We start from the raw sequence: 22836 nt of genomic DNA, 5'->3' as shown, positions 1-22836 counted from the left end.
AGTGGGCCGATGCTGCTGGAAGCCATGATGTGGGCTGACCTAGTACATCTTTCATTGTATCCCACATGATCAGTGTTCAAATTTTCGTTTTCCCCCCATATATTCCTGTTAGACGTAGTCCTACGTCAAAAACCAAATCGAGGATAAAAACGCACAAATGTACTCACAAACAAAGATTCACGTCAAGTTTGAACACTTTTCTCATAGATGAATGACAACAACTTGCTTGATTGAAATTGTCCGATTTGAATTTTCTTGATGAGAAAGCGCAAAAAGAATAAGAAGAAAACAAACTATCTGTCATTCAGCTGGCTCCTCTCTCTCAGGTAAATCCCATTCATCAAACCAATGGCGCTATCTGGTGGCCTGTAAACAATGCCACACAAAAGATTTAAGTTTTAAAAATAAAAAATCGATTTCACTCCCAGGTTTAGATCGAGCAACGACCGAATATTTCATACCTTTCTTCACATACAACGCTACACCGCCTCCTCGTTGCTTTGTCTTCGAGTAACGATCCGATCGAACTATATTATATCCATTCAATTCCACAGATTTATTTGTGTTGGATTGTTTCAGCCAAGTCTCAACAATCCCAATTACTGTTAGCTTAGAAAATTCAAAAAACAGTCGATATTTGTCAATGGTTGCTAGGAGACTACGAGCGTTTTGAAACCCAATTTTAACAAAATTTTTGGAAATCTTTTCAACGATTACTTTCATTTCCAAATCACTTATGTCGCGTTGTTTAAATTCATAACAAAACATTTGATCAGACACAGAGCGTGTAATAGTGCATTCATTTGATTGAATCGAGATTACTGGCGCTACAACTGCGCTTTCATTCACACTAGTAACAAAGGTGGTCGTACATTCAAAGGAGATTTGTCGTTTTTGGAAGAAATTCTCGTACTTCTACTCCTTCAGGCCAGTAGAAAGTATCGCTAACCTGAGCTACTATTTCAGTTGGTACGGATAGCTTGAATGACACGAATGTCAGTTCACTCACGTTTTTACCTTTCGGGACTAGTTTAACACATTCGATTGTATCAGCGTCAGCATTGATTGTTTCACGGAGGTACTGCTTGATGTCATCTTCAGTCTGTTCATTATGAAATGGTGTGATGTAGAATGATTTCTGGGTTGCGTCGTTGTTCGTTCTCGGAGCTCGGGGATTTTTCTCAAAGATGCCGGACACATTCATTTTGAATAATTTCTGCCTCAAAAATAAATTTTATTTTCAAAAGAAACTTAGACTATCAATTTGTGGTGAGATAGCTATATATGTTAGGTGAATCTCACGAAAAAAATTCAACGTTTACTTTTAGTCTTTACCGCCCTTTCCCTACATACACTCCACACCCACAAACACCGTCTAGCACAATTTTTTTTCATTCAAATAAAAATATCTCTGCGTTGAAAGGTCCTGCAGAATTATATCTTTTCGATATTTTTGTCCACTATATATATCTACAAACACCAAGATAAAAATATGTTCGTGGAATATTCCAAAAACTGAAAGGTTAAGCCTTAAGATGATGTCTATAGTGGAAGTGCAGGTAATACGAACAGTGGAGGTAATATGGACAGGTGGTTGATTTGTATAGTTACATTTTGAATTTCAGATTTCTGTTAATGAGAACACCTTTTACATGTTATTCTATAATATTTAAACCACCGTATGGCAGTGAATACTGATCAGAAGTAGAAAAGAACCGAAAATCATAAATAATTCCGCGTGTGGATGTAATTTCAGTGGCTACGATATTAAGCATTTTGAGTAGTTTAATATCAAAATTCAATTCGCTGATATTTCGGGTTGTGAGTTAAAAGAGAAGCGATATTAAGTAGAGATGGGCGAGCGCTCACGAGCCGCTCATTTGTGACGGTTCGTCAGAACGAGCGTACGATTAACGGTTCTCTAGAAATGAACCGCGGTTCAGAAAAGAGCCGCTTTTCAAAAGAGTCTCGGCTAAAAAAAAGCCGCGGTTCAAAAAAGAATCGCTTTACGAAAGAGTGGCGGCTTAAAAAACCGCGGTTCAAAAAAGAGCCGCTCTTTGAAAGAGTCTCGGCTCAAAAAGAACCGCTTTTTGAAAGAGTCTCGGCTAAAAAAAAAGCCGCGGTTCAAAAAAGAGACGCTCTTTGAAAGAGTCTTGGCTAAAATAAAAACCATTGTTCTAAAAAGAGCTGCTCCTTGAAAGAGTCTCGGCTCAAAAAGAGCCGCTTTTTGAAAGAGCCTCGGCTAACAAAAAAGCCACGGTTCAAAAGAGTCTCGGCTCAAAAAAGAGCCGCTCAGATGAGCCAGATTTTCTAAATTTCCTTTACTCCCCCCGCCTTGGAAGATTTTCCAGGATGAAAAAATCAAAACTTTGAGCGCTTTGAGGCACCCCTAAATCATGTCCGATTGAGATGAAATCTTGCACAGATCATTTTTTGGGCCAATAAACAAAAGGTACATGGTCGGTTCTTTAAATTCGATTTTTTTCCATACCTTCATTGCCTCTAAGGCTAAGTCCCAAAAGATCGATTGTCGGCCAAAAATTTTTTTTCGAGATGACACCAGATCTCGACGTTTCATGCGTTTTTAAGTCATTTGGCATCGAAAACAAAAATCGTTTTTCCAAATTTGCCTTTACTCCCCCCTTGAAATATTTTCGAGGATAAAAAAATCAAAACTTTGAGCGCTTTGAGGCACCCCTAAATCATGTCCGATTGAGTTAAAACTTTGCACAGGTAATTTTTTTTGAGTCAATAAACAAAATGTACATGGTCGGTTTTTGAAGTTTGACATGACCATTTTCGCTGCCACTCTAATGTCCATATTACCCGCATCGAAAAAGTAACCTTCAGTAAATATTAACCGCATCGAAAAAGTAAATTTCAGTAAAAACGAAAAAAATCGAGGGGTTGTATCCGAGACACGACCGCCTAGGACGTAGGACTACGCAATCCTTTTTTTTTCGAAATTTGTTGGTTTATCATTTCGGATATTATTTGCGAATACGTCGAAAGTTCATAAATAACTCTTTGGTAAAAAGTTCCGGGACCCTGAAATGGTTTAATGGCTTGCGGGGTATTGTAGAATCATTTCGAGAAGCAACGATTCTTTCTTGCCTTTGCGAAAACAATACACTAATTGGTCATATGTCGCAATTTAATTGTTTATATCAATGCACGCATTGCACTGAGTATATCACGAGAGGCATCTTCCGTGCATCGCCATTCAACAAGCATCAAACACGCATCTAACAGATGCACACATTTGCAGCGATAAACTTCAAGTGAAATATTCGCAGGTCGAGGGGAAACATAAAACACAAAACGAGCAGAATAAGTGACATTTGTTGTTTCGGGCACAGAAAGGTTCTAAGAATTTTCCTCAGAGGAGATGCAATACTTATACGCTAGCGACAGATTACTTACACCGCAAATATTCTCTCTTCCCCTTTCGTTGTTTCTTCTATCTCCCTTCGTTGTTTCTATTCTTCTTCTTCTTCTTTTCCTTTATTTACGGAGACTTTAAATTCAACGATTCATTCGTCTCCGACTGTTTCTATTCTAGCGACTGCATAAGTTGCTCGTTATTGACAGCTCTGTTCGGAAAGCACCCAAATGGTCAGAAAAAATGTATGAGAAAATGGGAATGCTTCCAATTTTTATCAATTTAAACCATATACAGACTATGGGATTGTAATATATAGCATATCAAACAAATCTTAGAAAGTTTCCGATTCGATTGGTATGCAAATCGTTAAAATCCGTTCGCAGCAAAAATAGTTATTAACGTTAACATTATTTCATAAAAACGTCACCTGTTTTCTGATTTGGCACCCTTAATGTAAGGCGTAATCCTACGTCAAAAATGAACATTGAAAAACATATTTTTATTGAATTGCAAGAAACTGCATTCGAAAAAACGATACAACACATCATGACTACTGGCGCCACTGGTCTCACATAATGACAATGCAAGAAAAATATCCATCGGTACTCACACGCTCAATCTCAGTTCCCAGTAATGTATGGTTACGATCCACCCACACCCACATCCAAACGTCTGGTGCTAAATGGTTCCAACGTAAACAAGAGTATGTTTACATGCACTCTCTCTGTTTCTCTCTCGCGAATGGATTCGTCCGCTAGACAATATTCGATGGAAAATGACAGAGAGAGCGCGCGCGAGAGATAGCAAATAGCATACACGTTACCCAAATATACCGAAGAGGAAGATCACGCGAGAGCCACCCTCAACTATTAGAAAATCGATTTTCCGTTTCATGCGGAAATACAAAAAATGGACCCAACATTCAGGGAGGAATTGCTAAACTTTCAACGATATTCACCCAACAAACGGCTCGTAGAATCACAGTTGGTCGCATCACGAAGGCGATAGGATCGAACGCCCCGCCAGCTTTGCCTCCTCCGTAGGCACCACCGCTGAAATCCATCATTTTCGTTATGTGCTCCGTTTTGAGGCCTTTTATTCAACCGTTGCTCAAGTGAAAATTCCTGCTAAGCCCGCTTTGCCTCAGCTAACACCAGCACCGCACTTTTCCACTTATGATCGTCACTTTCAAACGATTTCCTTTCCGGCGGAGCAGCAAATTTGAAACTTTCAAAATGCTTTCTTTTCCGTTTTATACAATCCAAACGCGACCGCGAGCTGTCTTACGAAACCTGCGACCTTCGCAACGTCTTTCCACGCACTTGTGAAACGGAACTGACTGTGACAAGCGATTTTCCAGGAGTGACAACATTGATCTCCTGGAAAAAGGGGATGTTTGCTCTCTACAAGCATTCTCCCGCCGATTTCTCTCACTCGCTCATTCTCTGTTTCCTAGAACTTGGGAGCGTTGCATCCCTCTGTAGGCGCTGTGGGTGGCTCTGCCATTTCGCTTTCCTATGGGGCTATTGTTCTATAAGTGCGGGTGACATTGTCAAGGTTTGTTTACCACCCAGCACTCGTGATTGGACTTTGCTATTGGGATTTCAGCTGATGGAGATTGAGATTGTGTGCAGGGAAAAGGCAGGAGATGCTAGCAGATATTCAGTAGTTCAAAAAGTCGGTTATCAACTTTGTGTGCTCCGAAGACATTTCTTTCCTTTCAATAATACAAAATTGCAAATTTTGCTAGAATAACAAATAACAACATAATTTTAACACATTTTTATAGTCTCACTAATTCATAATTTTGATGACTAATAAAACACCTTCCATGATAATAGCTCTATAGTACTAGTATAAAGGATATGGAATCATCATTATGGTCTTGCAGGACCTCCATTCATGGACATTACTTCATTGGATTTTGTTTCGCATCGGAGTTCGACTCCTCCGAGGCGGCGCATGCAACAGCGAAACTGAAATTACAAAAGTGGAGAAAAACATAACGGTAAGCAACTAGATTTACGAACTGCTGAAAACGGTAACGACTTACGGCTGCTGCATGCCAAAGTACTGCTGAACGGAGCCGTTGTTCTTCTTGAAGTTATGCGGCGAGTAGCGATTGTACAAGCCCCAGATGCTGTTCATAAACTTATCGCTGTAGTTGACCGGGGTGAGGTCAAGTGCTGGAAACAAAACAATTTCGGAAGATTAGCAAATTTAGACACACTTCTAGATGCTACCGGCTACTCACTTTGGTTGTTCATATAGCGTGGCACATCCTGCTTGTCCGTGGTGAGTCGAGCGACGGCGAGGTCCTTCTCGTTCTGCTGCTTGCGCAGTTTGTGAACTGCGAACGCAGCCTGTGGGAGACACGCCATGTTGTTTGTGTCTGAAAGGCGGAAGAGAAAAGGATATAAATTAATTAGGTGTTGATTGATAACGAATAAATTGTTTGTTCAAGAAAATAAACAAGCACAAGCTTTGCGATCTTATTTGGATTCTGTTAAGTCAGAATTTATTTGTGTTATTAGGCTACATTACTCTTCGACAGAATATTATTATTCTCTAAAACTACAAATTTGATACATCGAAAATATTATAGTGTTAAAGTTTTGTTATATTGTAGAAAATTTTGGATTTCTTCATCTGTACACAAAGTTCTTTGATCTCCCCCTGTTCAGAAGTTTCAGCACACATCGTTTGATAACTATTTTGGCTTCTTCTTGGATGGCCTTACGTTCCCAGTGGAACTTTTGCCTTCTCAACGTAGGTATTACCAGCGCCATTAGTAGTACTTAGTTGAGATTTCTATGCCGGATTACACGCCTTGAATGTATTCTGGTGTAGCAAGCTCTAGAATACGCGTGACCACAGTGCAAGTCGAAGGAAATTTCTTTGACGAAAAATCCCTCGACCAGAACGGAAATCGAACCCGAACACCCGGCATGAGACGCTAACCACTCGACCACGGGGGCACACCATTTCGGCTTATTTGGTACAAATTATAAATATACCATTAGACAATACAATTGTGAATATTGTAAAATATCCTTGCTATGTAGCATGGATCACAGCATAGGACGAAGTTACCTTGACCGAGTTGTTATCGGCGTTAATGTCTATCACTCATATCGTGATGAATAACAGCTTCAGATTCAATTCCCGTTCAAATTTAAGCATTTTTTGTTAAAAAAAATTTTCTCCTACTTTAACCCTCTAAGACCCAATTTTTTTTATTTCCATTCCACTTTTATTTCGAATTTCAGACTTTCAACATAAAATACTCCCAGCAGAAAGCTGCCAGCATAAAACCAATATATATGTGTGTGCATAACGCTATAAAGTCCCTCGTTCACTAGAAACGCTTCGGATACCCATAATCACCAATTTCACTGACGTCCGATGAGAATATGTAAATGAACAATAACACATCTTATTCTCAGATACACACAACGGAAATTGTTACAAGATGAATAAGTAAACGAAAAGGAAATGAATTGTACATAGACTATAAATATATTATAACATAAAATAAAATTAAAATTATATACAGGGTGGGCCATTTAAAGTGGAAGCATCTGGCAACACCATAACTTTTGACAGAGATGTCAGATTAACAAATGTCATAGCAATTTTAACCATGGAACAATACACACCTAAACAACGCGCTGAAATTGTTCAGCTGTACATTCAAAATAACTTCTCAATGTGTTAACTAAACGTGCGTGGAAAAATAAAAATGATAACCGATTTTTTATTGCCATTTGTTCGTGAAAATGAATTGGACAATTACTGGTTCCAACAGGACGGCGCTACATGCCATACAGCGGCTGCCACGACCAAATTATTGCGCGAAATGTTCCCCGGAAGATTAATATCGAAAAACGGCGATTATGACTGGCCACCGAGATCACCTGATTTGACGCCTCCTGACTTTTTTTTATGGGGATATTTAAAATCCAAGGTATACACTGGTAAACCAAGGACCCTGGCTGCGCTGAAAGACAATATCCGACAAGAAATTGCTGCCATATCGGCCGAAACATTGGGCAAAGTGATGGAAAATGCCGAAAAAAAGGGCACATTTTGCGGTCAAGGCCAGAGGCGGTCATTTACGAGATATCATAATCAAAAAGTAGTTAGAACAAATCTCCTTGGACCAAAATAAATGAATTTCAAAAAAAAATTTTAAATTCCACTTCTTCACTTTGCTATTGCAAAAACAAATCCTTCCACTTTAAATGGCCCACCCTGTATCTCAGCTAAAAGCTTACTAAAACCAGGAATCCGAACGATTTTACCGTCTCTGTAATAATATGTGATAGATGAAAACAATCTAAAGACGCCCAGTGGGGGTGAACATTTAAAATAATGTCTGAATAATTTGAAAAGAAAATCCGTGAAGCCTGTCTAAGGCGGGGTTGGTTTGTAGATGGTTAACTTTTACAAGTGTATATTTGAAATTCTCACTCAAAATACAATTACAGCGTATTCACGTTGACGACATTGACGGTTCTTCTTCCTCCAATTAGTGAGGCGAAAAAGGTGAAGGCTTTTCATTTGGAATGAACAAACTTTTAACCCATTAACGACCAAGCTGTAAAAAATATTTTTTTACGAAAGCCATTGGTCTAATTTCGATTATTGATGCTAAAGAAACCTCAATGTTCAAGAATTATGTTTTTTCTAATCTTCCATTTTCCGGGAAATGACTGTTCGAAAAATCGAACATTGGCCGAAATCCGCACTTTTTTTTTTTTTGCAAGCACAAACATCTGCGAACTGAAAATCAGTTCAATTAGCAAATATACGGTATTCATAAATGCATCAATTTTATATTCACGGACGAACAAGCACAGGAGGAAAGAAGTCTCTAAGTATAAACCTTAATTAATCCACCTAAGGTGAGATATGACATTTCTTATTTCATGTAATTTCAACCTATTACTTTTATTGTTGGCCATGGAGAAATGTCTATGCTTAAGAATTATTTCTTTCCTATTATTCATTTTCCAAAACCTGTAAAATACCAAAATGATGCGAAAAAAACAATGTAATCGAGAGTTGGGTGGTTATTGTTCGGTCAGGCGGAAGAATATTTACACCAACAATCTCATTAAAATCCTCGTTACATGTACTGATCATTTCCTCCAGCTCCTCCACACACGAAATTCTACGGGTCGCCATCACCTAAGGTTAAGGATTTTCAATAATTTTTACTGAATTAATTGATATTTGCAAACATTCACAGATGAAAATGCAAAAACAAATGAAAAACCTTCCGTCTTCCAAAGTAAATGAACCAACACACGCTGCAGGGGTTAGATGTGTTGGTATTAAGTCAGCAGAAAAAATGTTCGTTATGGCCAACGTTCGATTTTTCGAACACTCAATTTTCCCGGCTGTTATTTTCCTTTACGAGGCTCAATCGAATGATTTTTGCCCCATATCGCAATGTATGTTCTTTTGTCAAAGTAATACTGTAGAAAAGTTCACATAATTTTGTATGTTATTGGGTTTTTTAATTAAAAGTAAGAACACCTTCCAAACATACTTGCTTTATATCGAATTTATTCCCCAATAAAGTTATACAAAACTGAATGAACTTCATAGTTAGTAGTAGCTAATAAATAAAGCTATCTTTTTGTGCAAAAATATTACCATAAGATAGCTTTCCAAAGACATGAAAAATTATCAAAGTTGCTGTTCGATTTTTCGAACGCTTGGCCTAAAATGGGTTAATATGAAAATTATGAATAAAATTTTTTGACGTAGGACTACGTCTTTCATTTCTATACCGGGGTGTAAAATCAAAGTTTCGAAAACGAAAGCGTTACGCCGGAGACCGAGATTTTGAGTGTTAATAGCTCCTAAACAACTGAACGAAATGGTATGATAAACACTTCATTCGAAAGATAAAATGTCTACACGTTCTATACTTGTTACTTTCTGATCCAAAAACTTGTTTCAATAGTCTTAAATTTGCTTTCAAAATAGGCTATTGAAATCACCAATCGGTATATAAGCGAGCGCCGCTCGGAAATCCACTCAGTTCTAATTGAACAGCGATTGGAGCATGTTGTCGCTGTTGTGGTGAAGCTCTTCATTTATCATGAAAGCGCGGAACGGAGGAACGGTGTCACCAAGAGCCTGTTTGTGCACCTTAGGCCAGAAGGGAATCCATCAGGAGGAGAGTGATGCTACAAACGGTTCCCCGGGAAGATCTCGAAGCAGCCGCTACACACACACACATACACGCACGGAATTCTTTCCGTTTGGATCGAGAAAGATCCGGAAAATAATCTGCCAGTTCCTCTAGGAATTTAAAAATACATTCATGTGAAAGAGTTTATTTGAATATTTTCTATCCATGTAACACTGTGACCAAATATGTTTCAATCAAGTGCTATTAACAGATGGTTATCGAGTTAGCATTAACCACTGGTGGGCTTCCAGTATCGAGGAAAATGTGAAAATATCTAATCGTTACTGAATATAATCTGCCAATTCCTCTGGGAATTTAAAATTACATTCATATGAAAGAGTTTATTTTAATGTTTTCTATCCATGTAACACTGTGACCAAATACATTGGGTTTTGTGATTTTTCAATCAATCGCAATCAACAGGATAGCTTCTGAAGATTATTCTTCCCCATCAGTAGGATATTTCCGTATCCAATATTGGATGCATAAAACCTTGTGCCTCCAACGTAACGCTCTCGTTTTCGAAGTTCTCCAAATATTCATTCATTCAGAATGAATTCAGATTCAACTTCATACAAATGATCTCTAAATCAACGATAGTCCTACGTCACCCTTGCGGTTATACCATAGATATAACCCACTTCCTGTTTTTTTGTCTCAAATATGCGTACCAACTTTTATGCAGATTATGAGATAATCAACAAAAATTGTGTTTAGTAATAGTTTCATATTACAGGGCGAACTCGATTGTGTACAATTACGGATTTCGTGTATATAATCGAATTCTATATATAATCAAGCCCAAACTAAAAGATTTTTTTAAATTTGTTTTTATACATATATTTTTGTTTTTTTTTTAATATAAAAGAAGAATAAAATTGTGATTCCCTAAAATTCATAAAATACCTTTTTCATACATAAAAAATCTGGATCCTTTCGAGAGGTGATAGAGGATCATATTAGATGAAAAAAATCCTTCTTCGCATATGTTCGAATTTCAACAATGACAGAATTATTGAATTTTTTTCTTCTGTTTCGGGCTCTGTTTGCCTCAAACTGGCTCTAATTCAAAAACTTCGCTACGCAGGACAATTCGAAATATGAGAGAATTTCGTACAGGATGCAGTTGTGAAACGTTTGTGGATTTTATAATTCAGATATTATAATTTATTTTTTAATCTAAATTAATTGATTTAAGTAACATTTTAGAAGTGAAAAAGTTGGTGGTTTCTAAGGTGTTATTCTTAATTTTATGCAAAAAATACATAATAAACTTGAATGTTTCTATCAACTTAATTAAAGCTCACTAACCGCACTACAATTCGTACTTTGACACCCCACCTCTATCTTTTTTAATTTCACTGCAAAATCACGAGTAAAATCAGTAAAAGTATTGGAAAATGTACAGACAAATGGTTGAATAAGATTCAGGAATACGTATTTCGAGTAAATCAATAACATTATGTGAAAATGTTTGCATAATGTTATTGAAATTTAGTATTTCAAACCTGAGTTCGTGCCTTCTAATCTGATAGAGATTAGACTTTCGAGTTTAGTACCCAAATTATGGTACTGAACTTGAAAGTAGCCACCAGACGTATACACTGTACATCTGTCATCGCGGATTGTTTAGCATCTAAAAATCACAAAAATCCTAAAGAATTGATGAATGTAACAGGTTTCCATTTAAGTGCGATAATTCAAATCTTATCGCTTAAACATTAAAAGAAAGGGTGATATCCAAAACACGACTGCGTTATTAACGTAGGACTTCGAAATTACTGCCGGTGAGGACAAACATTGGGGGTCTTCGTAGCCTCATTGGTTGAGCGTTCGCTTGCTTAGCGATCGATCGTGAGTTCAAAACCCAGGGCCCTCAACTAACCATCTCTGTGTTTTATAGTTGCTTGCACAAGAAACATCAGACTGTTGTACTACTAATAACACAACAATGATCATGTTATTTGTCTCCACTGTCCGACCTAATTGAAACATGGAACAGAAGGAATACTCTTACACCTAATTCTTCTATATAGTCTACTATGTATAACAGTTCGGCTGAAAAGTTCATAAGGTTGCGTCTAGATGGCACCTCTTGCAAAAATCTACTTGACTATCACAAAGCATCATCTTTCAATGAGTATGTGTCAAAATTTGAGAGCAATCGGTCGATTGGTTCGTGAGTTACAGCATTGAGAGTGAAGCAACTTTTGTTATTATGAAAAAATGAAAAATCCGAATTTCGTGTATTGATAAAGCGTGTAATAAAGTTGTGTTCGCCTACAGAAGAGGAACAATTTGATGCATCAAAACTGTAAGTTTGATAACAATAAATGAAATAAATTGCATTTACATTTTTGCATGCTGTGTGGGGTGATATGGCCACGTTTCTGTGGGGTGAATTGGTCCTGTAGGTTTGAGGCTTTTCTTTGGTCTAATTGATTCCAGATGCCGCCGAATTCCAAAAAAAGGATGGACAGACAACGTTGGAGGAAGGAGGAGCTCGAAAGAAGAACGCAGGCCTTCAAGGAAGGATTTTCTTTGCCGTAGCATGGAAAGTATTTGATAATGCTCAAACAACAGTGAAAAGATTCATGCAGAATTCGAAATGTTCTCAATGCAATTTTTCTGGTCTGGGATCTGGCCAAGACACCTGGTATCGACCACCTGGTGACTGTTACTGATTATAATATTATCGTGAACTACTTTACTTAAAGTTTTTTTTTCGATTAAACACACACTGGACCAAATCACCCCGCATCAAGTTTTAATGTCCAAAAATCATCTCTTTTATTTTATGGTATATTTAGTAGTATGAAGCTTGATATAATAATTAAACATATCCCAAATATATCCCCGGGGTATCTTAGATATCCGTGATCCTGATCTTCTGCTTCATCTATACCTGTTCCTCAGAAACGCCGATGTCAACGTTTAATGATGTTTCCTTCGCTGTGTCCCTGTTTCATATCCCTCCTATCCGATCGATAAACTTTTACTTAGTCACGGCAATACATACACACACACTCTGCACACACTGCAGATACACGGGCCAAAGGTTGTGCAGTCCACTGATCATTCAACAAGAGCCAAAGGTTGTACTAGTGACCATTTTTTTGGATTCCTCGAGTCAAGAAGACGCACCACACTAGATATGGGGTACATACTAGGGGGGCGTTGCTGATTAATGGTCAGCTGCATCCCAATAGGAAGTATCCTGTGTCGGGCACACGTACAGAGCATTGGAGACAGCAACATCACAATTACGAAAACACTTGTAATACTAACCTCGAGCCAACCGCGAGTAATCGGTTACATATTATTAACATAGTTGTAAGGCAAACATTGTCGAAATATTGAACTCCCGACCCCGTCAGGCTGACGCCTTATGAGCCTTAATAAAAATATATATTTTGGATATAAAAAATGATTAAACATTATTGAGTATTGGTCTGGAAATATTAAGCGATTTGCTTAGGGGGTTGAATGCCCCCATTTCCTCTAACGGCAAACAGATGGCCCAAATCTTTTTTTCTACTTTTTTGATCACGCTCGATTGTATCGACGACGTGTGATTGGTTAATATTTTTGGAGACCAGGAAGACAAATTATAGGCAAAGTGTAGACTTAAGGTTTCATAGAATCTAGTGTTCAACATAGAAGATATTAGTGTTTGAGAGGACAAAGAGTGAACGTCTACCGTTATTGTGGCCTCCGCCACAACATCCGAAACTCCAGTAAATGAGTTCACTACAATAACAAAAATGAAGGATCAAGATTGAAGCTCCTGTTATTTCATTACTTTGAACAACAAATAACTTGAATTCAAATATATAATTATCACTTAAGCAATATAAACCTTACGGTATTTTAAACCATGTAGCTACAACATAAAGAAACATCAATAAACGACAAGCATTTAGATTATTGTTTGGGTTTAGGGTTTTAGATTTGGGCAAAGTAATTAAAAAAAAGGTGTATAAGTTCTAATATAAGTTTGCAAGCCATCAATGGTTGTAGACAATTTTTAAGACATTTGTGTATACATGGAAGGTTGCAGTACACTTTGATACAGGCCAAGTCGTTGTTATTTTCACATGTTTGATCATTGTATTGCATTAGAGATATAAATTGAGTTTACAACCACAAAAAACCGATATGCAAACAGAGTGTCCGAAATATGTTTTTTTATAAATACTGTCCGAAGCTATTGATTCCTATTCGCTTCAATGGAAAAACTCTTTCATTCAATATTTTTTATGCTTTCTATCAAATAGTGTCATAGCAGAAAGCTTGAAAGCATATTGAACGAACTTATTAAAAATATCAACCAAATAATACATGTGCATAACGTAGATTTGTTTTCTGCATCAATTACCTTGAGTGTCCAAAATATGATTCAAAATATCGGTACAATCGAATCAATTTCAAAATTATTCTATTATTAGTAATTAGCGGTGGTTTATTTATTATATTTTGCGGTGGTAACCTGAAAAATGTAGGAGAGCCGCGGGTAAGACGGACAGTGGGGGTATAATGGACAAGTGGTTGATTTGTATAGTTGCATTATGAATTTCAAATTTCTGTTGATGGGAAACCCTTGTACATGCTATTCTATAATATTTAAACCATCCTATGACAACGAATACTGATCAAAAGTGGAATAGAGAAACAAAAACCGATAATCGAACACGATTCCGCGTGTGGATGTAATTTTTGCGGCTTCGATATTAAGCATTTTGAGTGGTTTAATTGCAAAATTGAATTCTGCTGATGGTTATATTTCGGTTTGTGAGTTATTAGAGAAGCGATATTAAGTATGTACGGAAAAGTAAATTCATTCGTAAGTGGTAAATTTAAATTATTGAAATAATTGCACTGGGGGAGTTGAAATGGACAATCACATCCAATGCATGAAGGAAAGTGATGGGAACAGTATTGAACTCTTTTTATTTTGTTTTCTCTTTTTGTTCTATTCTAGTTATTGGACGCACAAACACTGAGAGAGAGAGTGAAATTATTCCTCTGGCGAGCGATAAACCTCTACGCTTCGTATATTATGAACCTGTCCATATTCCCCCCACTACATGTCCATTATACCCGCACCGATAAAAATGTTCTACTTTTCGGCTTGTTTTAATTTCTGTAAAAAACATGGAAAACCCCATTTTTATAAAACATTTGGCCAGTTATTTCGAAAACCAGTATATTGAACTGTAAGAAACTGCTTTTAAATTTTTAAAAACATGAGTTTCCAAAGATACAATCAAAGTTTTCCTTAACATGTCCGTCTTACCCCCATCTCCCCTAGTAGGAACGGATTGAGAGATTTGAAATCGAATAGGGGGAATTAATTTTGTTAGGATGGAGAAAACATTTTGTTTTTTGAGATGATCCAAAAGATTGCTGCAAAATCACATGTTTTAAAGGTCTGTAAGTCCACCTTCTATTGGTGTTAATGCTCACTTTTAACCAATCACCAGATGAATATTTGGTACGTATTCAGACCTTTTCTGGATTATAACACTTACAAATATTGTAAACATCATGCTTGCGCACCATTTGTATAAGATTTATATATCTAAGCATGTAATTAATACATTTCGATGACCTCAATTCTAATCATTGTTTGTCCGATTTCCTAATGTTACTTTGTCCACATGATTGTTATGGCAACCACTAGGCGCGTTACAGTTTGTTCATGATGTCCTTCGCGCGTTGCAGAAGTAAAGTTTCTCTGTGTTTAAGTGTTATTTGCCTTTAAAATGCCCAACATAAGGCAATATTCTGAAGAAAGCCTATATTATAAATGGATCAATAGGATGACAGTAAACTCGAACAATGCGAAATGCAACATCTACTTGAAAATTAGAATTTTTTCATTCAAAAATAATGATTTCTAAAATCGGACAAACCATGATCATTTTTTGGACAAACCATGATCATAAATTCTTTTTGAAGAAAATCGTTAAAAACATAAAAAAATTGAACAATTTGAACGCCTTATGGAATTATTAGCAACTAGAGGCTTGGGGCTTTTCAACAAACCCAAACTCGTATTAATAACATGTGATTTTCATTGAGAAAAATCGATTTACATTTACTGGTGAAACACGCAAAATCGGACAAGCCAGGACAATCAAGCCTAGTAGCAACGAAGCACAATACCTCGTCCATATTGTGCCTCGTTGCTTTAAGGCTTGATCGTTTTGATCGGTACAATTTGAGGAGGAGTATTCTTACTATGAGCAAGTTCATGGGTCCAATCGCAGAACTGTTCATTGATTGATCTTCTATTCGACCCCGTTGAATTAACCTTTTACTATAATTCCTAGTATTTCTAACAAAACTCATCATTATAATATCAGATTATTTTCAGACACATTTCTCGTTCAAGATTTTACAACCACTTGTAAATAACATGTTTCTCCGTTGGAATCAATGTTTTATACAGAAAATATGATAGAATAAAGACAGCCCTAAATCGGACAATTCCTTCCTCGAGTTCTGCTCTTATCAACACATCCGGCGATCCTTTTTTTGGTATAGATAGAAGAAGATATAGGAGGGCGTTTTATCACATTAAAATACATTTCCAGTTTCGAACAAAGATCCATTTCGCTAGCGTAAACATCAAATTGACTAACAGCCCTTGTCACTATGTAATTGTAAAACATATGGGAATTTAATTTTCCCAATTTTCCCTTTTTTCTTCAGAGTTTTCCGAAAACAATTGTCATGTTTGGTTGGGATATTTTTGGTTGAAATATGTGTAATATTTTTATGGGACCCCCTCTGCATTCCAGAGGAGGGAGGGGTGTCGTACAATTATGGAAACATTTCTCATACTCAAAAATCCTCACATCCCAAATTGTGCTTGATTATTTCTCGAGTTATGCAGAAGTTTGTGTTTCGTTTGTATGGCAACCCCCCTTAGAAAGGGGGGGATAAGTGTATTCACCATAGAAACGTTTCGTGCCCCATAAAACCTTCACATGCCAAATTTGGGTCCATTTGCTTGATCAGTCTTCGAGTTATGCAGAAATTTGTGTTTCATTTGTATGGTAGCCCCCCTTAGAGACGGGGGTGGAGAGTCTAACTACCATAGAAACATTTATTGCACCCTAAAACCTCCATATGCCTAATTTGGTTCCATTTGCTTGATTAATTCTCGAGTAATGCAGAAATTAGTGTTTCATTTTTATGGCAGCCCCCCCTTAGAGAGGGGGGTGGAGAGTCTAACCACCATAGAAACATTTATTGCACCCTAAAACCTCCATATGCCTAATTTGGTTCTATTTGCTTGATTAATTCTCGAATAATGCAGAAATTTGTGTTTCAATTTGTATGGCAGCACCCCCTTAGGGAGGGGGGTGGAGAGTCTAACCACAATAAAAATATATATTGCACCCTAAAACCTCAATATGCCTAATTTGGTGTTATTTGCTTGATTAATTCCCGAGTAATGTAGAAATTTGTGTTTCATTTGTATGGCAGCCTCCCCTCCCTTAGAGAGGGGGGAGGGATCTCAAACTATCACGAAAACTTTCCCCGGCCCCAAAAACCCCTACATACCAATGTTCATGTTGATCGGTTCAGTAGTTTCCGAATCCATAAGAATCAGACAGACGGACAGACAGAAATCCATTTATATATATATATAGATTTTGCACCCTATACCTTCCTGTTAAACTATTCAAACGCTAGAGACAGTCGACCATTTATATAAAAATGCATCGAGCACCAATTTTTTTGTAGTTTCCGGCTCATCCATAAAGATTCATGATTCGTCATTTATTACAATTCTATGCACGAATCCCACGGAAACAAACTTTGCTCACAGTTATTGTCCAAGGACACAATATAACAGCATGTCACATCGTTATTAGTTTTTGTACAGCTTTGCAGTTTCCCTACGAAAGAACGCGAAAGCAGTTTGGGTGAAACCGATTAGAAACATTCACTTCTTCCGGCGACTCAAAAGAAAAACATTGCCTGCAACTGCATTGCTTCATCGTATGCACTCACGATGCGTCTCGCCACCATGAGTCTGTTGCTGGTGTCTTGTGATTGATAAGTGTGGGTGTTATGGCCCCAGCAGCGCAAAGCCACAGGAATGCATTGTTCCCAAGATTATCTCTCACAAATACAGTCATAAATGATCAACCGAGAGTACTTCAGCCACACACTTTGTAATCGCGAATTTATATTGCATTGGTTGTAACCAAACATCACAATCGAAAAACTGTTCATTCGAAGCATTATTTTCAATCATTCGACTTCAACTATTTCTAGTTATCTGTTCTAGAACGATAACAGGCTGTAATCATTATATTCCAGCAGCATCTCGCGAGAAAGATTGTAATGAGTGAACTGAGTTATCGGGGATGGCACTATCCCGTACCGGATGGGCTCGGAACTATACTTCTTTTCGATCGTAAAAAGGTATTCTAATATTTTTCGAACAACCTAACAAAATAACAGAACCCAAGTGCACAAATTAGTATCATGTTAGTCACGAACTCTTTTCGGTTTTCAGTTAAATTGATAGTTTATATTGAATCACAAATTTGAAATATTGATGATGTGTTGAACATCCACATCCAAAAAAATGCTGAGAACATTCCATTGAGGCATACTTCCGACGTGATGAAAACTTCGATTACGCTAAAGAATCGGAAAACAAACTGTTTTCAGGAAACTTCTGCTTGCTCAATCGCATATGCTCTGGGAGCTGAAGAACTGACGGCTTTGTTTAGTAATGAATCCAATTCAAAGGCGACAAATGCGAACTGGCCACCCTAATTTCAAATTCTTTCCTTGGCAGAGATCCTGTGGGTGATCAATTGCAGAAACGCAGACGTTCGCAGTAAAGAATGAATTCAAACCCCAAACCCAACCACAAAACTTTATTCTCAACCTGATCGAGTGTATGTCTCAATGCAATTGTTGATAATAGATTCACTACCAAATATTAGAAGCCGAGAATATATCGTTGAAAAATATGCGAACTTGCTTTTGTTCTGTCAGGGACGAACTTTTTTTTTAAATGCTTGGTCAGTTCATTGATTCTTGAATTCAAATAATGTATGCTTTTCTCCTTATTGGTTTATTACACTAGAATGTCGTTTGTCGTCTGTCCTACACAGTATCTATCAAAATTATTTGGCCAATTTAATTCTAATATAAGTTGTTTTAAAAATTAAAAGCATTCATCTATATACAATTACTAACATGATTTATTGGTCAATTGAAAACAATATTGCTGAGGTAACATTGGGCTGTTGCAGCCCCCAAATTCAACCCACATTATATCTAAAACCAACCCCAACTCACCTCCACACTTCCCAAATAAGACACTCGCTAAATCGAGCGAATTTTCGGGCCTTTGCTGCAACCGTTGCGGTTGCAACTGGTTCTGTTGATGTCGTTCAGACACGTCCAAGCAGCTACCACTGGAGAGTTCAATCTGCACCATCCAAATCACAGAGCTACCGATATCCAGTAAAGTCCTACCGCAAAACAACGGAATTGCGGAATATAATCACAAAACTCAAACTAAAAATCACAGCACTTTTCACCGAAGTCGTCCTATCGGCTTTTCAGGTCACAAAATCACAGGTCAAAGCAAAAATTAAAACAGTTTCCGTGCGAGCACCGAATCCTGATAACGAACAGTTCGTCATATAAGAGAGCGCCTTATCACATCACCTATACACCTCCAAGAGCTTAGTCGAAGCGGGCATCGAGCGCGTTCAACGCGATTCCAAATGAGCACTGTCGGCCAGTTCCATACGAACTGAAAGGCAATTCCAGTACCCTGGCTGCTTTTATGAAGTAGTCCTTATCGCCACACGCCTCGGGCAAAGATCTCTCGATCGAGGGATGTACGTGACAGCTAGCGGCTGTTGGCCGATCGTGGCTTCACAAACACCACATCCTGGGATCGTCTTCAAAGAATGCTCACGAATACCGATGCGTTTAGCATAGGTTCGATTGCCAAATACTAACAGAAAGAGGGGAAAAATGGACAAATCAACGGCTTATTGCTGTTCTAAATTGGCGGGTTTGTTTCTATTGCAAGCCGCGTTATCAGCCAATATGGCCCAATAGAATTGCTCCAGAAGACAGAAGTGAGAATCTAGAATAATCGAAGTTTACAACGACTGTTTACAAGGTTCATCTCCACACATTTTAACAGAATCTTTTGTTTGGCGTTGGTGTAAGCTCTGTTGATAGTATTTAATTTTTTTTTTAATGTAACCTTGATAAACGAGGACCCAGGAACCCCATAGACACGTGTTAATTGAAAAGCTGATAGGGCTAAATTGCTGTCACAAAACATTCGGCTTGAGTAGCTTCATTCGAATCACGATCGTTATCTCTAATTCTCACTCACTGATAGTTGTTTGTTTGTTTGATAGTAGCAATATTGAAAATAGTGTGCTCATTCGGCTCGCAGACAGTTGTTGGTAAATAAACAAACCCCCTGAAGACAAAATAGTGTTGACTGCAGCAAATGGCTGTTCAAAACACTTTCTGCTTCAAACGTCACGAAGTGGCGAGAACAAAAATTGGAAAACAATAGCCTTCCTCACAACGAGTATTGAAGATTGGATCAAAACCAAATGGGTCAATACTAATTGCAATAAGCTATACTTTCAATTGATCAGCCTTCCACAATTATCAGTGCCTAGTGATTGTTTATGCTCCTTTTCCATCTAATGTGAAAAGCGCTTTCTTTGCTGAGCGCTCTAATCAGCGATGCGTAGGAATGCTAATTCGGTTCTCGTTGAAATCATCGCAAGATTAGTGCACAAGTGAAGCAGGATTTCGATCATGCTAATTGACTGCGCTTTGATAACCCCGTTTTTGCTAGAAAACAAATCTTATCTGGTTGCGGCCGAAGGTAATCTATCTCCCGATTAAATGTACAGAAATTACCGGAACACAGCAAATCCAAAGCTAACCCACTGTTTTTGAAAAGTAAGCGAATTTGTCGAAAAGAAAATCAAGGGCAAATGATGCTGATAACCTTTGTTGAGTTTGGTGAATATTTTGGTAGTTATCGCCAGCGCACGACCACACTTTGCCATTAGTTGATGCAATCACTCAGTTGCGAGTTATGAAATAATGTTTACTATTCGAAGCGTGCCGTTATTGTGTGTTGTTACAATTCCTAGAGAACCTCAAACATTTCCAGGAAGAAGACACCGGATGGCGATAAAATGCGGTTATCCGTTGTTCTATTTGAAAGTAGTAGAATAGAACGAAGCACCATCTCGCAATAAAAATAAACAAGGGCAGTGGACTTTCCAGCGAGATAATGTCGGTATTCGTACGAGTCATGCGACCGAACATGAGCATTTGAAGACGCTTCATAACACGCCTCAAGCCTGTGAGATCATAGCTGCTGACCAAATGAATAGGACGAATTCGTCTTCTTGACCATCTGCAAAAATGTTAAACTAATATACCGCTGTTAGAAGTATAAAATTAAATGATTTTCTCCTCCTCAGTCATCATCGGTTGCCCCTATATCCGACGACAATCCAAGGGCAATACTCATCAGTTCTAATCCGGAAACACTTCATTTGCACGCCGGAATGTATTCGCCAAACACGGACTAAAAAAACTAGAAGCCTGGGTAAATCGTCATTGCAGAAACATGCAAGCTACGAGAAATTTCGATGTCATAGACTCTGATCAGAGCTACCAAATAATTGTCCTAAAGTGTACTTAATTCTCAAATTTACAGGGTCTTACGGGGTCAGGGATATTTTCGATGTGACCACCCCTTTTTCGATAACGTTTTTTAAAAAAATTCTTCAAGCATAACTCTAACATTACGACTTCGATGCTGTTGAAAATCCGAGTAATTTTTTCTTTAGGTTCCTTCAAATTTTGTGGCTTATTAACATAGCAACGGTCCTTCACGTACTCCCAGAGGAAGTAATCGACGACGAGAAATATTGAAATTCAACAAAGATTCATTAAGGAATATTATCGTCCCGAAATGGGGAATGCAGTGTCACCATCGACGGAGCGAAAAAAATTTTTATAAAGAGCTATTCGATTTTTTGCCTGAGCGTTTAATCTGAAAGACCCTGTACTATAATGTTCGGTCTGGCCAATGAATTCCAAGTCCTACGTAAACAAGGCGGTAATGTCTTGGACACTCTTATCCTGTTTTGACGTGAGATTACGTCTTTTGGGAACATATTGGGGAACGAATTGAAAATCGATAATCGAGCACATCGTGAAAATTGTCTAATTTCAAACGCTTATTGCTCACTCATTTCATGATGGATTGATGAATGTTTTGCGTCAATCGATTACGGCACTTCATAACAACTTTTTATGTTGAATAAAATAATATATGTCGTGAAACTAACTATCGAACAATAAAAAAATTTCACCCCCTATCCTAACGGAAATACCCACTTCTGATTGGTCGAAATTGACTACACATGCGGCGGTTCCATAACAGAGACATCAAAACCAAGCTGCCTGGGAGAAATTGGCATTTCAAATACATGAAAGTAGGGGGAACTTTTGTTCCTACCGAAATGTGTTCCCTAACAGAGACATCAAAACCGAGGTGCCCGGGGGAAATCGACATTACGAATATAGGGTTGGGGAAAAATTAATGTCGTATTTCTGATCGAAATTTGACGCTTTGTTTAACATACTTAAAACTATCCAATTTAAATCAAATATGCGCCGTTTTGTTCGCAAACTTGTTGCCATTTAGAAGACAACTTCATTTCCGCCCTTTATAAAACCCCCCTCCTTATTTGCAAAAAACTCAGACAGCCAGTATTCGCAAGCCTCTTTTGAGCCAACTTAGTATCACCAAGAGCGTTTTGCATGGACCGGAAGAGATGATAATCACTTGGAGCCAGGTCCGGACTATACGGTGGGTGCAATAGGACATCCCATCCGAGCTCCCGTAGATTCTGGCGGATCATCAAAGATGTGTGAGGTCGAGCGTTGTCCTGGTGGGAAACAACTCCATTCCTATTGATCATTTCTGGCCGTTTCTGGTCAATCGCCTTCTTCAAACGGTCAAGCTGCTCACAGTAGAGAACCGAGTTGAGGGTCTGGCCATAGTTGAGCAGCTCATAGTGGAAGATTCCCTTCCAATCCCACCAAACACACAGCAAAACCATCCTGGCCGTCATTCCGGGCTCGGCGATGGTTTGGGCCGGCTCACCGCGCTTCGACCACGACTTTTTTCGCT

General features: G+C 38.0%; 2 protein-coding genes across 2 annotated transcripts in view; both read right to left on the bottom strand.

The window, feature by feature from the left end:
* Positions 1-4747, bottom strand: part of LOC129767568 (synaptogyrin) — a 46435-nt gene extending 41688 nt beyond the window's left edge. The window contains exon 1 of the mRNA XM_055768603.1: positions 4344-4747. Coding sequence (XP_055624578.1) covers positions 4344-4451 — 108 coding nt within the window. The 5' untranslated portion in view covers positions 4452-4747. The remainder of the gene's footprint in view (positions 1-4343) is intronic.
* Positions 4748-5126: 379 nt separating this feature from the next.
* Positions 5127-19407, bottom strand: LOC129767897 (uncharacterized). Its single transcript, XM_055769165.1, has 4 exons — positions 18930-19407; positions 5640-5777; positions 5439-5571; positions 5127-5361 (listed from the first exon to the last, which is right to left on the bottom strand). The coding sequence occupies exons 1-4, from the start codon at positions 19069-19071 to the stop codon at positions 5295-5297; spliced, it is 480 nt and encodes a 159-aa protein (XP_055625140.1). The 5' UTR covers positions 19072-19407; the 3' UTR covers positions 5127-5294.
* Between the last annotated feature and the right edge of the window lie 3429 nt (positions 19408-22836).

This window comes from Toxorhynchites rutilus, chromosome 2, assembly GCF_029784135.1.
Source record: "Toxorhynchites rutilus septentrionalis strain SRP chromosome 2, ASM2978413v1, whole genome shotgun sequence".
Taxonomy (NCBI): Eukaryota; Metazoa; Arthropoda; class Insecta; order Diptera; family Culicidae; genus Toxorhynchites; species Toxorhynchites rutilus.
This window is presented reverse-complemented; position numbering and strand designations above follow the sequence as displayed.

What these genes read in the sequence shown, in the direction of transcription:
- LOC129767897 (XM_055769165.1), bottom strand. Translation starts at nt 19,071, where the DNA reads ATGGTGCAGATTGAACTCTCCAGTGGTAGCTGCTTGGACGTGTCTGAA. An exon ending in ACGCTATATGAACAACCAAA is followed by an intron (nt 5,572 to 5,639) that starts GTGAGTAGCCGG and finishes TTTTGTTTCCAG; the next exon opens with CACTTGACCTCACCCCGGTC. An exon ending in TACTTTGGCATGCAGCAGCC is followed by an intron (nt 5,362 to 5,438) that starts GTAAGTCGTTAC and finishes TTGTAATTTCAG; the next exon opens with TTTCGCTGTTGCATGCGCCG.